Source organism: Mustela putorius, unplaced genomic scaffold (assembly GCF_011764305.1).
Source record: "Mustela putorius furo isolate JIRA1106 unplaced genomic scaffold, ASM1176430v1.1 tig00003909_pilon_pilon_pilon, whole genome shotgun sequence".
NCBI lineage: Eukaryota > Metazoa > Chordata > Mammalia > Carnivora > Mustelidae > Mustela > Mustela putorius.
This window is the reverse complement of record NW_025422057.1, coordinates 16358586-16372681: the sequence shown is the minus strand read 5'-3', so window position 1 is coordinate 16372681 and position 14096 is coordinate 16358586. Positions and strand designations below refer to the sequence as shown.

The 14096-nt window shown below is 37.3% G+C and overlaps 1 protein-coding gene across 1 annotated transcript in view; it reads left to right on the top strand.

Annotated features, from left to right (window-relative positions):
* The window catches only part of NHLRC2 (NHL repeat containing 2), a 57911-nt gene that overhangs the window by 7858 nt on the left and 35957 nt on the right, over window positions 1–14096 (top strand). The window contains exon 3 of the mRNA XM_004763823.3: window positions 12632–13087. Coding sequence (XP_004763880.1) covers window positions 12632–13087 — 456 coding nt within the window. The remainder of the gene's footprint in view (window positions 1–12631; window positions 13088–14096) is intronic.

Genomic DNA, 14096 nt, shown 5'->3' with positions numbered 1-14096 from the left:
CACTGTGCTAGTGAATAATGAAACATGCACGATACCTAAATAATTAATAGGAATTATAGTCTTGTTAACAGGGGCAAGACTTATAATCAAATACTCACCAATAGCTTTATAATTTCTGATTAGTGCTAAGGAAAATTATAGGGTGCTATGAAACAAATAATGGAGTTTAATCTGGAGGAATTTAAAGCCTAAGAGTAAAAATTGAGCTTGAGATCTAGATGAGAAATGTGGCTTTACCGGGTGAAAGAGGGTGAAGAACATAGCAGGCCGAAGGAGCATTGTGTGTTAAGGCATCAAGCAAGAGGAATAATGATATTCTGGATGAACCGGAGAAGGCCGGGCTGCCGTAGCACCCTGAGGGGAGGGAAGAAGGAGTGGTAAATGTACTGGGGAGATGAGATTTGGTTTTTATACAAAGGACAATGAAAGAGGGTGGAATGGAAGAGGGTGATATGATGAGATTTGTGTTTGTTTAAAGATTAGTCGCACTCCTGGATGGGTAACTAATTAGTGTTCAAGAGCGGATGTAAGAGATCTATATGACAAGGTTGTTGTGCTCCCTCTGGGACCTGATAATAGCTTGAAACTAGTTCTAGAGGAATAAAACTAATAGCATTTGGTTATGGGTTAAATATGGATGATGAGAGAGGGCTCTTGGGTTATTACAGAGATGTCCTAGGTAGGTTTTTGGCTTGTGTAATTGGACAGATGCTGGTGCCATTCAGAGAAAGGACACACTATAGAAAGGACAGTTTTGGAAGGGAAGGTCATGGATTTAGTGTAAATTATCTTTGAGATTTGCACTTCATTCTCCATATGACTTCCATGCTCTTAAGGATAACATCTACAACATCCTTTAAATGACTTACAATTTTGATCCTACCTATAGGGTTTTTTTTTTTTTTCTTATTTTGTCCCCTGCTTCCCTTTGTTCTCTGCGTTTAGTCACTTACCGTCTTTAATCTCTTCTGTCTTTCATGCACTGTGTTTTATGTGTGTTGTTTTCGCTCCATGAATCTTCTTCCTTATTCTCTTCCCCTGGTTAGCACCTTCTCAGGATTCCCATCTCCCCCTAATCTTCACTTCTTGAAGAACTGTTAGGTAATGTTTATCGGAAGGAGTGTATGTATGTGTATGTTGATGTAACGTGTGTTTTGCTGTATATATATATTGTGCGTATGCATGTTAAACATATATATAAAGATTTGACTCTTGAATTCTTATTTAATTCATTGGGTTATAATCATCACCATCAGTATTCAGATGTTCATATTTTCCCTGTTTGACGAAAGGAATCCTCGTCAGGCTATCACCTGTGTCATTTTGACATGCCCTTACCATTCTTTGAGTATTTAAAGGTTCCTCTTGTACTTTCCCAGCCCCTTCTCTGAATCAGCCATTTCTCCAGGGAGCTCTGATTCCTTTTAGTATTGAATATTGGGAATGGTTTTGAGAAATCAAGGTCTGTGCTGCTTGTGCTCATTGCTGTTGGGGGTCTTTGCTTCTAGTCTTTCTCAACTAATTCAAAACTAACTTAGTCTTTCCCACTCCCCATGAGGTTATGTTATTCATTTGAAGTACAGTTAGATTCATTTGTTTGTATTTTTAGTGGATTTTGTTTTTGAGGATATAAAATTTAAACAGGGTCCTGAAAGTCAGAACTGTGTAGACAGTATAGTTCCATCTACCCATGTCTTCTGCCTGTTTCTTATTCTTTCCATCCCATTCTTCCATTCTTTCTATTTTCTTTCTTAGAAAAATACTAATGGTGACCTACTCTGTTTCTGTGAATTTTGCTTTTTTTAATGTATCAGTGTATCCTGGTAGCCACTCCATATAGAGAACTTCCTGATTATTTTTAATAGTACATAGCACCCCATTGTGTGTGTGTGTGTTGTAATTTATAATAATAAATAATTCAGTCATTGTCCTTTCCTTTGTATCAGCCCTTAGTTTGTTTTCAATATTTAACAGTTACAAACAGTGAATAACTTCGTGAATATGTTTTTATATTGCTGGTGTCATATCTTAAGGGTAAGTTCTTAGAAGGGGGATTTCTGGGTCAAAGTTAAATACATACAGCATAGTTTTGTTGGGTATTGCTATATTCAGCACCAGGAGACTTGTACTAGTTTGCATTTCTGCTAAGAGAAGGTAAGATGCTTCTTTCCCCACTGCTGCCCCAGTAAAATGTATTGACATGCTTTTTAATTTGGACTGATTTAATAGGTGAGTGGTATCTTGGTGTAGTTTTATTTATTTTTTAAGTAAACGCTGCATCCAGCATGGGACTCAAACTTGTCCTGACACCACGCGTTGCATGCTCTTCTGACAGAGCCAGACAGGTACTCCTTGCTGTAGTTTTAAATTGCATTTTAGAATGTGGTTAGAAGTGTTTTCATTTATTTGTGGCTATTTATTGTAAGTGGGGTTTCACCTAGCCTTAAATACTCTAACTGGTTGTTGTATAGGTATATAAAGGCTATTGCTTTTTATCTATTAATTTTATGTTCTGCTTCCCGAATCTTTTATTACTTGGTTTGGTTTTATAATTGTTTCTCTGTGGTTTCCCTAACATGCTATATTATCTTCAAAGAAATTTTCCAAATCTTATTTCTATAATTGATTTCTCTTATCTAATTTTGTTAGCTAAAAACCCCCTCCCAATTCATTTTTCAGTAGTAGTAGAGACAGTGGGCACCTTTGCCTTGTCTTTATCTTATTGGAAATATTGCTCATTTTTCTCCGTTAAGTAAGAGGCTGGTTTTAGGGTTTAGTTATATTTATTTAATCAGTTAACAAAGTATTGAGGGACAAAATTTACTTTAAGGAAATTATATCTCAGTATAACGGATGTTAAAAACAGGAATCTCTCTCTCCTACTTCTGGGTTTGGAGGAGAAGGAAGGCCACCGGGTTTTGAATCTCCTCATTTATCTTTTCATCTTCCTCAAATACAAAATCAAAAAGAGTAACTAAAACCACACTTGATCATTCATTCAGCAGTAGTAAAAGACAGAATATCATGGCCTTCAATTACCTGTATTGAGAAATAAACTAAATTCCATTAAAGGTCCTCTTCCTGCAAGCCTGAGGTACCGGAACAGGAATGGGAGAGGCTAAACGACTCCATGAAAAAAAGGAGAGTGGATCACAGCTCTTGGGCAAGGCACAGAGTGACCCCTTAACCAGTAGAAAGAGAAACTCCAAAATTAGATGTAAAATATTGAACATAGTTTTAGATCATAACACTAGCTCTTGAAGGAGGAGTGTGGGACTAATAACAGAAGCTTGAGAGAAGCATTGCTTCTTAGAGTGAATTGGATACAGAGGTGTAGTTTCCCTTGAAGATAGTTTACTTAAAAAAAATTTTTTTTAAATAAGAGGGAAAAGTTAAGGATCTTGCAGGAAAAAAAAAAAAGAAAAAAGAAAGAAAGTACACATCAATCCCTCCTTCTAACGATGCTACCCAAAAATGAAGCTACATAGGGAAAGGGAACTGTTGGAAAAGCACACCCTCAACCTAGGAGCCCTGTCCACAAAATGGAGAATATTAAAAAGCAGATCACATCCATATAAAACTATAAAAAGCTGAAAATGTGGTTCAGAGTTGAAATGCTGATGAACATTCTTGCTTAAAAATGATCGGGGGTGGCTGGTGGCTCAGTTGGCTGGCGGCTGCCTTCGGCTCAGGTCATGATCCCAGCGTCCTGGGATCAAGCCCCACATCAGGCTCCCCGCTCAGCGGGAGGCCTGCCTCTCCCACTCCCTCTGCTTGTGTTCCCTCTCTCGCTGTGTCTCTCTCTGTAAAATAAATGAAATCTTTTAAAAAAGTGATCCAAAAAATGATAAAAACTGTAACACAACCCATAAACTGAATTATAGATAGATCAATCAGTCTATCCTCAAACAGCATTTAGAATACTGGAAAAGGATCTTGATTCAGAAATTCAAAAACTAAGAATGGAAATGCCCCCCCACACCCAAAGGTGTAAGAAATAAGTGGTGCTTGAATTCAGAAAAGGAGTAAGAAAAGATCAGAATTATGTTAGAAATGAAGACTAAATTATAAGGTGCCTAAGGGGCAATAAAGTCATATAAAATGAATAAGGGGCATTGAAGTAAAGCAGGAGGTAAACCAACTTAGAGAAGGAAAATTGGCTAGAAAAAAAAGTAGAAACAGGAAATGATTGAACAGAAAGGCAGAAGAGATCAAACATAAGACTGCTGAAAGACTGAAGACAAAAATCAAAACAACTGACTGAAACTAATAATGTAAAATTAGAATCCAAAAAATGCTATGAAAATAAAAGAAACCTTGAATCTGCATATTGAAAGGTACTACCAGATACCAGGGAAAACTGACACAGAATAACAGCCCAAGAAGTATCCTATTTTAAACTATTATACTTTAGAGATGTTCAAGAAATTACAGGACCTAGGGCACCTGGGTGGTTCAGTGGGTTAAGCCTCTGCCTTCAGCTCAGGTCATGATCTCGGGGTCCTGGGATCAAACCCCACATCGGGGTCTTTGCTCAGCAGGGAACCTGCTTCCTCCCCTCTCTCTGCCTGCTTCTCTGCCCACTTGTGACCTCTCTCCCTGTCAAATAAATAAAAATCTTAAAAAAAAAAAAAAAAAAAGGAAATTTCAGGACCTCCAAGAAAAATGATGACTTTCAGAAGCATGTAAATTGGACAGGACAGACTTTACATACATAACATACAAAGCAAAGCAATAGTACATTTTAAAGAATCTTATATAGAGAAACTATAAACCAAGGATGTTATAGCTAACCAGCTATCTTTCAAGATTCAATCAGACTTATAGAAAACTAGTTTTGAATGTTCAAGAACTCAGAATCACCTGTGAATAGATGCACCTGTGAATCTACTTTCTGGTGAATCCACTTGAGAGATGGATGGCTGAAGATTTCATATGTATATCCATGATGAGAAATAATAAAGGATTATGGGCGCTTGACATTATATAGTTGCAGGAGCTGCTTATCTAGTCTGCATATGACTGTTACTTGTGTTTCTGGTGCCTCAACTTGAAGTCAGCTGGTCAGGCAGTTGAAAAGGAAAGAGGAAGTTGAAATAAAGGAGAGCAGAAGCAGCTGCCACCTGCAGGCATGAACTGGGACCCATGCAGACTTCCAAGCTAAGTAGTGAGGTGACCAACAGAGTAAGTTGTCCCTTGTTGTGGAGTTACACACTCATATGACCTAGGAGTTGGAGAAGCTGAGGGAGGAGGTCTGGCAGGAGCTGTGGTTCAGCTGTGGGGGGCTTAGCTGCTATTCCACAACCAGCCGGCCAGCAAGGTGAGGCGGCAGATAAGCTGCAGAGTATGAAATGCAGCAGCGCATGGTCGCTGCACCGGTCTTCCAGGCAAAAGAGAATGTGGCTGCTGCTGCCTCTGCGCCTTCCAGTTGGCTCGTGGAGTATCTCTTTCACTAAAGGATAAGAACTAGGCAGAGAATAGAATACTGGAAAACAGTATCACTTTAGCTAAATTGACAAAATATAACTCTGTCACCTGTGAGTAGAAGAATAATGTAAAATCATATAGAGATAGAATACAAGTAAAAAGAAAGGGAAAAAAGGAGAGAATGGAAAGCAGAAAACTATTGATTATTGTATAGGTAATAGGTGGGAATTAAAGGATGCCATTTAAAAATGATTGACCGGGGCGCCTGGATGTCTCTGTCAGTTGAGTGTCTGACTCTTGGTTTCTGCTCAGGTCTGGATCTTAGAGTGCTGGGACCAGGCCTTGCGTCAGCCTCCACACTCAGTGCGGAGTCCGCTTGAGATTCTCTCTCTCTCCTTCTGTTCCTCCCCCTGCATGCTTGCGCTCTCTCTCTCTTTCTCTTCTAATTAATTAACTAGTTAATTAATTAGAAAAAATTATTGACCAGATAATGAAAGGTTATGAAAAATGGGGATTAATACTTTTATAAAATGATAAAAGGTATTATTACAAAGGTAACCACTGGAATAAAAATAGAAACCCTCCTGAAACCCAAACAACATGTTTTTAAATATTGATTGCAGTATAGTTAAGATACAGTGTTACATTAGTTTCAGGCGTACAATATAGTGTCTCAGCAATTCTATTCTCTGAGCACATAGTGCTCATCATGACAAGTATAGTCTTAATCCCCATCGCCTATTTCATCCATCACCCCACTTCCTCCCTTCTGGTAACCATCAGTTTGTTCTCTACAGCTAAGAGTTTGTTTCTTGGCTTGTCTCTTTCTCTTTTTTATTTTGCTCATTTGTTTCTTAAATTCCACAAATGAGTGAAATTATATGGTATTTGTCTTTCTCTGACTGACTTATTTCACTCAACATTATACTAACTATCCATGTTGTTACAAATGTTAAGATTTCATTCTTTTTTATGGCTGAATAATATTCCTGTGTGTGTGTGTGTGTGTGTGTGTGTACACATGTTTATCTGTTCATTTCTAGGTGGACACTTGGGCTGCTTCCATAGTTTGGCTGTTATAAATAATGTTGCAATAAATACAGGAGTGCGTGTATCTTTTTGAGTTAGTGTTTTTGTATTTTGGGGGTAAATACCCATTTCTGTGATTACTGGATTGTAGGATAGTTCTATTTTTAATTTTTTGAGGAAACTCCATACTGTTTTTCACAGTGGCTGCATCAGTTTGTGTTCCGACCAACAGTGCAAGAGGGTTCCTTTTTCTCCACATCCTCACCAACGTTTGTTTCCCGTGTTTCTGATTTTAGCCATTCTGGTACGTGTGAGGTGATACCTCATTGTGGTTCTGATTTGCATTTTTGCTGCTGATGAGTAATGTTGAGTATCTTTTCATGTGTCTTTTAGCCGTCTGGATGTCGTCTTTGGAAAAATATTCATGTCTTTTGCCCATTTTTAAATTGGGTTATTTGTTTCTTGGGTGTTGAGTTGTATCTGCTCTTTATATATTTGGGATACTAACCCTTTATTGGATGTGTCATTTGCAAATACCTCTCCCATTCAGTAGATTGCCTTTTAGTTTTGTTGATTTTCTTTGCTGTGCAGAAACATTTTATTTTGATTTCGACCCAATAATATATTTTTTGCTTTTACTTCTCTTGCTTCAGGAGACATATCTAGAAAAATATTGCTTTGGCTGTTGTTAGAGAAATCACTGCATTCTTGTCAACAATTTTTATGGTTTCAGAGCTTTAGTCCATTTTGAGTTTATTTTTGTGTATGGTAAAAAATTGGTCCACTTTCATTCTTTTGCATGTAGCTGTCCAGTTTTCCCAACACCATTTGAAAAAGACACTGTCCCTTTCTCATTATTTATTCATTCCTCCTTTGTCAAAGATTAATTGACCATGTAATTACGGGTTTATTTCTGGGTTTTCTATTCCATTGATCATTGTGTCTATTTTTATGCCAGTACCATACAGTTTTAATTGCTACCACTTTGTAGTATAACTTGAAGTCTGGAATTAGGAGACCTCCAGTTTTGCTTTAAGATTTTCTTTAGTTATTTGATAGAGAGAGAGGGGGAGAGCACAAGTAGGCAGAGCAACAGGCAGAGAGAGATGGAGAAGCAGGCTTCCCACTGAGCAGGGAGCCTGATGTGGGGCTCGATCCCAGAACCCCAGGATCCTGACCTGAGCTGAAGGCAAATGCTTAGCCAACTGACCCACCCAGGCACCCCTGTTTTTCTTTTTCAAGATTTCTTTGGCTATTTGAGGTCTTTCATGTGTTTTCCTAGATTTTTATAGCAGGATATTTAATCATCTATTTTAATTTTTTATATAAATGTTTAAGGCTCTGAATTGAAGACTATGAATTTTCTTCTGTCATAAATTATATAGTATGTTCATTATCATTTTTTAGAAATTCTGTAATTTCAACTTTTGTTTCACCTTTCTGTCGAGCTGATAAGAGAGTTTTAAAATTTTTAAGTGGAGAGGTATTAAGATAATAGAAAATATATATATTGGTCTCTGTCCTGGGTTCTTGGCACATACGTCCTGAAACTCCTGTGACTTCCCAAGTGATAAGAGCACTAGGGCATCATTTGTTTTAATATTTGGTTTTTGACACCTCCCCACGCCCCCCAGTTCTTGACAGAGTTCCTGAATCCCTTGGAATTTCCTGGAAGATTAACAGTGTGTTTTATTCTGAGGTGATCTTTGGTGGGTAAGCCATGATTAGAAGTGAGGGATTTTGAACCCTATACCCCCTTTTCCAGAGGAGAAAGGGGCTGGAAATGGAGCTAATGTTCTATAATGCTTATGTGATAAAGCCTCCGTAAAAATTCCAGAGGTACGGAGTTCAGAGAGCCTCCAAGTTGGTAAATACATGAAGGTGGTAGGAAAGTGAAGGCCTTGGTGAGAGAATGGAAGCTCCACCCCCACTCCCACAACTTGTCCTGTGTATCTGTGTCCTTTATCGTATCTTTTTATAATAAACTGATAAACATAACTGTTGCCTTGAGTTTTGTGAGCTGTTCTAGCAAATAATTGAATCCAAGGGGAAAGTCAAATCTCTCATTTGTAGACAAGTCCAGCAGAAGTTGAGGATAATTTGGGAACCTATTACTTGTGATTGACATCTAAAGTGGCAGGGCCATCTGTCTTATAGGATTGAGCCCTTAACCTGTGGTGTCTGCACTGACCGTGGTTAGTATCAGAATGGAATCATGGGACACCCATTCAGTGTTACAGGCAATTGCCTAATGGGGGAAAAACTCATATTTCTGGTGTCAAAAGTGTTGTGAGTGTGGTCGTAATGTGAGAATAAAGGAGAAATACACAGAAATAATGTGTTTCTCCTAAACAAAAGGCATTTTGTGTGCCCGTGTATCTCAGTAGGTTGAGTGTCTGACTGGTGATTTCAGCTAGCTCAGGTGTTGATCTCAGGGTTGGTTGTGAGTTTAAGCCCCCCATTGGGCTCCAAACTGGGCATGGAGGCTACTTTTGTTTTTTGTTATTAATATGCAGTTTTATTATAATGTGGTTAGAGTGTATTCTTCATAATGCTTTCTTTATGTGATCAGTATTTACCAATACTCTGGGTATATTTCAGAAGGAAGTATATTATCACAGTATAATTTGATATGTATCAATAAGATCTACCTCACTGATATCTGCTTGAACTGGTTCACACTGAGAGTGGCATGTTTCTGTTTTATTAGATTGCTGCTTTTATTATTTGGTACATGGATATTCATTACTTTTTTATCCTGTTACTGTTTTATCTTTGTTGTGAATGCTTTTTGCATTAAAATGTTTGTCACGTTTAATGCTTTGGTGCTTGAAATCTGCCTTATCTAATTTTAGGATCATGACCTTGTATTGCTTTCTTTTCCTGGTGCACCTTTGTCTACCCCTTTATTTTTAGCTTTTTTGGTTAACTTTGTTTTAGTTGTATTTCTGGTATACAGAATGTATCCAGATTTTTTTCTTTCAATAGATGAGTGAAGCCCATTCCTATTTACTTACGATTATTATGCATAAGCATTGTATGTATTAGCTTTTATTTGTTGTTTGTTCAAACTATGTATTTTCCTTGCTATTTTATTTTAGTAATTGCTTTAGTTAGAAAATGTATTTTTCTTTAATTGTTTATCTTTGTACCTATAACTTTAAAAAATTGATAGTAAACATTCATTGAGCTTTTACAGTATACAAGGTACTATGCTAAATGTCTTATACAGATTATCGTTTTTTTTTTAAAGATTTTATTTATGTATTTGACAGAGAGAGACACAGTGAGAGCAGGAACACAAGCAGGGGGAGTGGGAGGGAGAAGCAGACTCCCCACCGAGCAGGGAGCCTGATGCAGGACTCGATCCCAGGACCCCAGGATCATGACCTGAGCTGAAGGTAGACGCTTAACCTACTGAGCCACCCAGGCACCCCAGACGATCTCTTTTGATCCTCAAAACTGACCTATGAGGCAGTTACTATTATTTTCCGAATTTTATGAATAAGAAAACTAATGCCCAGAGAGGTTAAGTAACTTGCCCAAAGTAACTCAGCAAGTCGTAAAGCCAGAATTTGTTTACAGGGAGTATGACTCCAGAGCTAATGAATTTTTTTAAAACTGTATCTTTGTATACTTGACACCCAGTAAACTACACATATTTTGTGTATAATTCTTCCCACTCCTCACCACCACCATTCTTCCCAGTGCCTAAACAACTACTAATCACAATGTCATTTCTGTGTGTATTTTCTTTCAAAATGTTTATAGGATTTGGTTTTTAATCTTTGGTTTTCAGAGCCTTAATGTGATTTTCTTTTGATTTATCCTATTTAGAGTGAATTTCTTGAATTCTTGAATTTCTTGAATTCTGTAAATTTATATCGTCCGTTGAATTTTGGAAGTTTTGGTATTATTCAGACTTTTTTTTCTGCCCAGTCTTTTTTCTTCAGTGATTCCAAATCTGCTTACATTAAATCATTTAAACTGTTCCACAGGTCCATGAACTTCTGTTCATTTTTGCTTTCCAGTCTTCTTTCCTTGTGTTCTTTATTTGGGATAATTTCCATTGAGCTATTTTTAGGCTTATTGACTCTTTTCTCTGTCATCTCTTTTTTACCATTGAGGCCATCCAGTGAATTTATTTTATTTTTTAAAAAATTTTTAAAGATTTTATTTTAGCGAGCACAGGCAGACAGAGTGGCAGGCAGAGGGAGAAGCAGGCTCTCTGCTGAGCAAGGAGCCCCATGTGGGACTCGATCCCAAGATGCTGGGATCATGACCCAGGCCGAAGGCAGCTGCTTTATCAACTGAGCCACCCAGGCATCCTGTGAATTTATTTTAAATATAGTATTTTTAAGTTCTAAAATTTTCATTTAACTCTTTCTTACAGTTTCTATTTCTGTATTTCCTATCTTTTCATTTATTTCGAGTGTGTTTTTCTTTACCTCATGGAGCATAGTTAAAGTTCCTTTAAAGTCTTTGTCTACTAATTCATACTTCGGCTTTATTTTGGTGCTGGGGTCTGTACCTTGTTTTCACAGGCATTCAGCTTTGTTGGTTCAGACTCTAAGTTCTGTCTCATCTTCTATCAGATCTGCTCTGCTTTCATCAGCTCAGCAACCCAATCCTTGGTTCTTCAGCTCAAGCCTCTGCTACACTTTTGTAGGCCTGCCTCAAACAGGTATAGTTTAGGAGTTAAGCCAAGACTTGTGAGTGTTCATACTTAGATGTGGGGGGGGGGGGTCCCTGTCTCCTGCTCTCCTCCCCTTGAGGTTTTCTCCACACCCTCCAGTCTCCTGGCTCCTTGGGCCAGGAAGGGATTTCCATTGTTTTCACCACCTGCATTACTTCTAAACTGAGGCCCATCTTGAGGGCAAAGCCATGAAAGAGAAAAGGAAACTGGAAACTCCCCTTCAGGGTCAACTTCTCCAAGTTTTGCCCCCCTGCTAACAATGTACCTGCTTTTGTGTACTTTGCTGGGTCCTTAGACAGGGGAGCTCTGTGTGTATGTGTGTGATGTATGTGTTTTGTTGGGAGTTAATAGTTGCAAATAGAAGGATGAGCTATCAGGAAATTACACCCCCAATTATTGTGGTTTTATTTTTTCTTCATGCTGATGTGCATAATTTTTGATGAGTGGGTTGGGAAATTGTAATTTACCTATTACTTCTGTTATCTTGGTAATCAGTATTGAGTTCTTTCTCTGAATCCAGCCAAATGCTTTTTACTTTTTTTTTTCCCTATATCATTTTCTTGACACACTGTTTTGATTAGGTAAAAGAAATATGTTGTTCTTAGTTTTTAGCAGTTCTGCTATCTACAATTAAGGCCTGTTTAAGAACCATTTAATAGTATATTTTTTAAAGATTTTATTGATTTATTTGAGAGAGAGCATGAGAGGGGAGAGGTCAGAGGAAGATGCAGACTCCCCACCAAGCAGGGACCCGGATGTGAGTCCTGATCTTGAGACTCCAGAATCATGACCTAAGCCGAAGGCAGTTGCTTAACACAACTGAGCCACACAGGCACCCCCATTTAATAGTAATTTTAAATAAAGACCTTATATTCATTCTGTTAATCTGTAATGTAGGTAGGCCGGAAAAACCCAAGAGGATAATATGACAATAAATAGCAGCAAAAAGCAGTCATAGCCACTATGAATTTAAAAGGGGAAAAAATGACAGTATTTTAGTATCTTTGTAAGAAATTAATGTTTTGGGGACACCTGGGTGGCTCAGTGGGTTAAGCCTCCGCCTTCAGCTCAGGTCATGATCTCAGGATCCTGGGATCAAGCCCCTCATCAGGCTCCCTGCTTAGCACCTCTCTGACTAAATGTGATTTCTCTCTGTCAAATAAATAAATATAATCTTAAAAAGAAATTAATGTTTTTAAAAAATTTGTCTAGATAGAGGACACAAAGAGGTTCAGTCCTGAAGTACCCACATTATTTTGATCATATGTATTTTTATGTAATCAAGATTGTCATGAGATTTATATGTTAATTTTTTTATTCATGTTTAAATGCAGTTGAAAACACTATTTTAGTTCTACCCTTAAAAAACAAAAACAAAAACTCTGGACTGTTTATTAATGACCCATAACCTAATGTGTGGATGGTGACATTCAAACTTCAATGCTTCGTGATGTTTAACTTACAATTTTTCCCATTTAGATGGTCTTCTGATTGTTGGCGTTCACTCGGCTAAGTTTCCAAATGAAAAAGTCGTGGATAACATTAAGAGCGCTGTTCTTCGATACAACATCACCCACCCCGTGGTTAATGATGCAGATGCCAGTCTTTGGCAAGAACTAGAAGTTTCCTGCTGGCCAACTCTGGTCATACTTGGACCCCGTGGAAATATGTTATTTTCTTTGATTGGAGAGGGACACAAAGATAAACTATTTTTATATACTTCCATGGCGTTAAAGTATTACAAAGACAGGGGACAGATCCGAGATAATAAAATTGAAGTAAAACTCTATAAAGATTCTTTGCCACCTTCACCATTGCTGTTTCCTGGCAAAGTAACAGTAGACCATGTTTCACATAGATTGGTAATAGCAGACACTGGACATCATAGAATTTTGGTCGTCCGGAAGAATGGAGAAATTCAGTACAGCATTGGAGGTAAAGTTTGCTTCTAGTTATGATACGTAATATATTTTACAGTAAAAAAGCTCAAGGAAATATATTGAAATTTATCACGCTGGTTTTAGATCTAAAACAGGCTCATACTGACATCTACATAGTTAATAAAACCTGTTAAATACATTCTTATTAATCCTGCTTCCTCAAGTTGAACTGACATCTAGTAACATAATAGTCAAAAGTAATTCATCTCTTTGCAATCCTGCTTTGGTAACATATGCAGCATTAATACATAAAGTAGGGGTTATCTGCATTACCAATGCAAATAAACTAGTCTTATTCCTAAACCTGGTGCTATTCTTAGGATGCCTAGATACTGTTCCCTTAGCTCTTGAATTTTTCACATTTCTTCTTTTTTGTTTTTGTTTTGTGTAGTGTTTATGTTTCTTTTGTTTCAGCAATTTGATGTTTGAGTTGATGACAGGCAGTTATGAGAATTGTTGCTTAAAAATTATGTTTTGGTAGGTTCATTTAAATGGCTAAAAGGTTTTTAATTGTATAATTTTCAGAATGATATAAATAAATATTTTCCTTTGTTAAACAGAAAAACCAGCAGTAAGCTATCTTTCCCAAACCTGTTTTTAGGAATAATGGTATCTTGCAATAAATTGAAAGTTATCTACAATAATTTTTAAAAATTCTGTGGTCAGATACAATTAGGAAATATTGGTTAGGTGTTTAAGAGACATTTATTGGTGTTAGTGTCCTTCTACTCCTCAGTCTTCTACTTTGCTTATGTACCTCATGAATATTCAAGAGAGGTTATACCATACAGTATTTTCCAATCTAAAGGGACCGTGATACTCTCCCTTTTTCCCACAGGAAACTCCCATTAACAACAATAATAGTATTATTAATAATAGTAATAATAGCAAACATATATATGCCTGGCATTATTCTAAGAACTTTACCTATATTAATTTAGTCTGCACAGTGCTATAAGTTAGGTATATTATTACTCCATTTTACAGAAGAGAAACCGAGATAT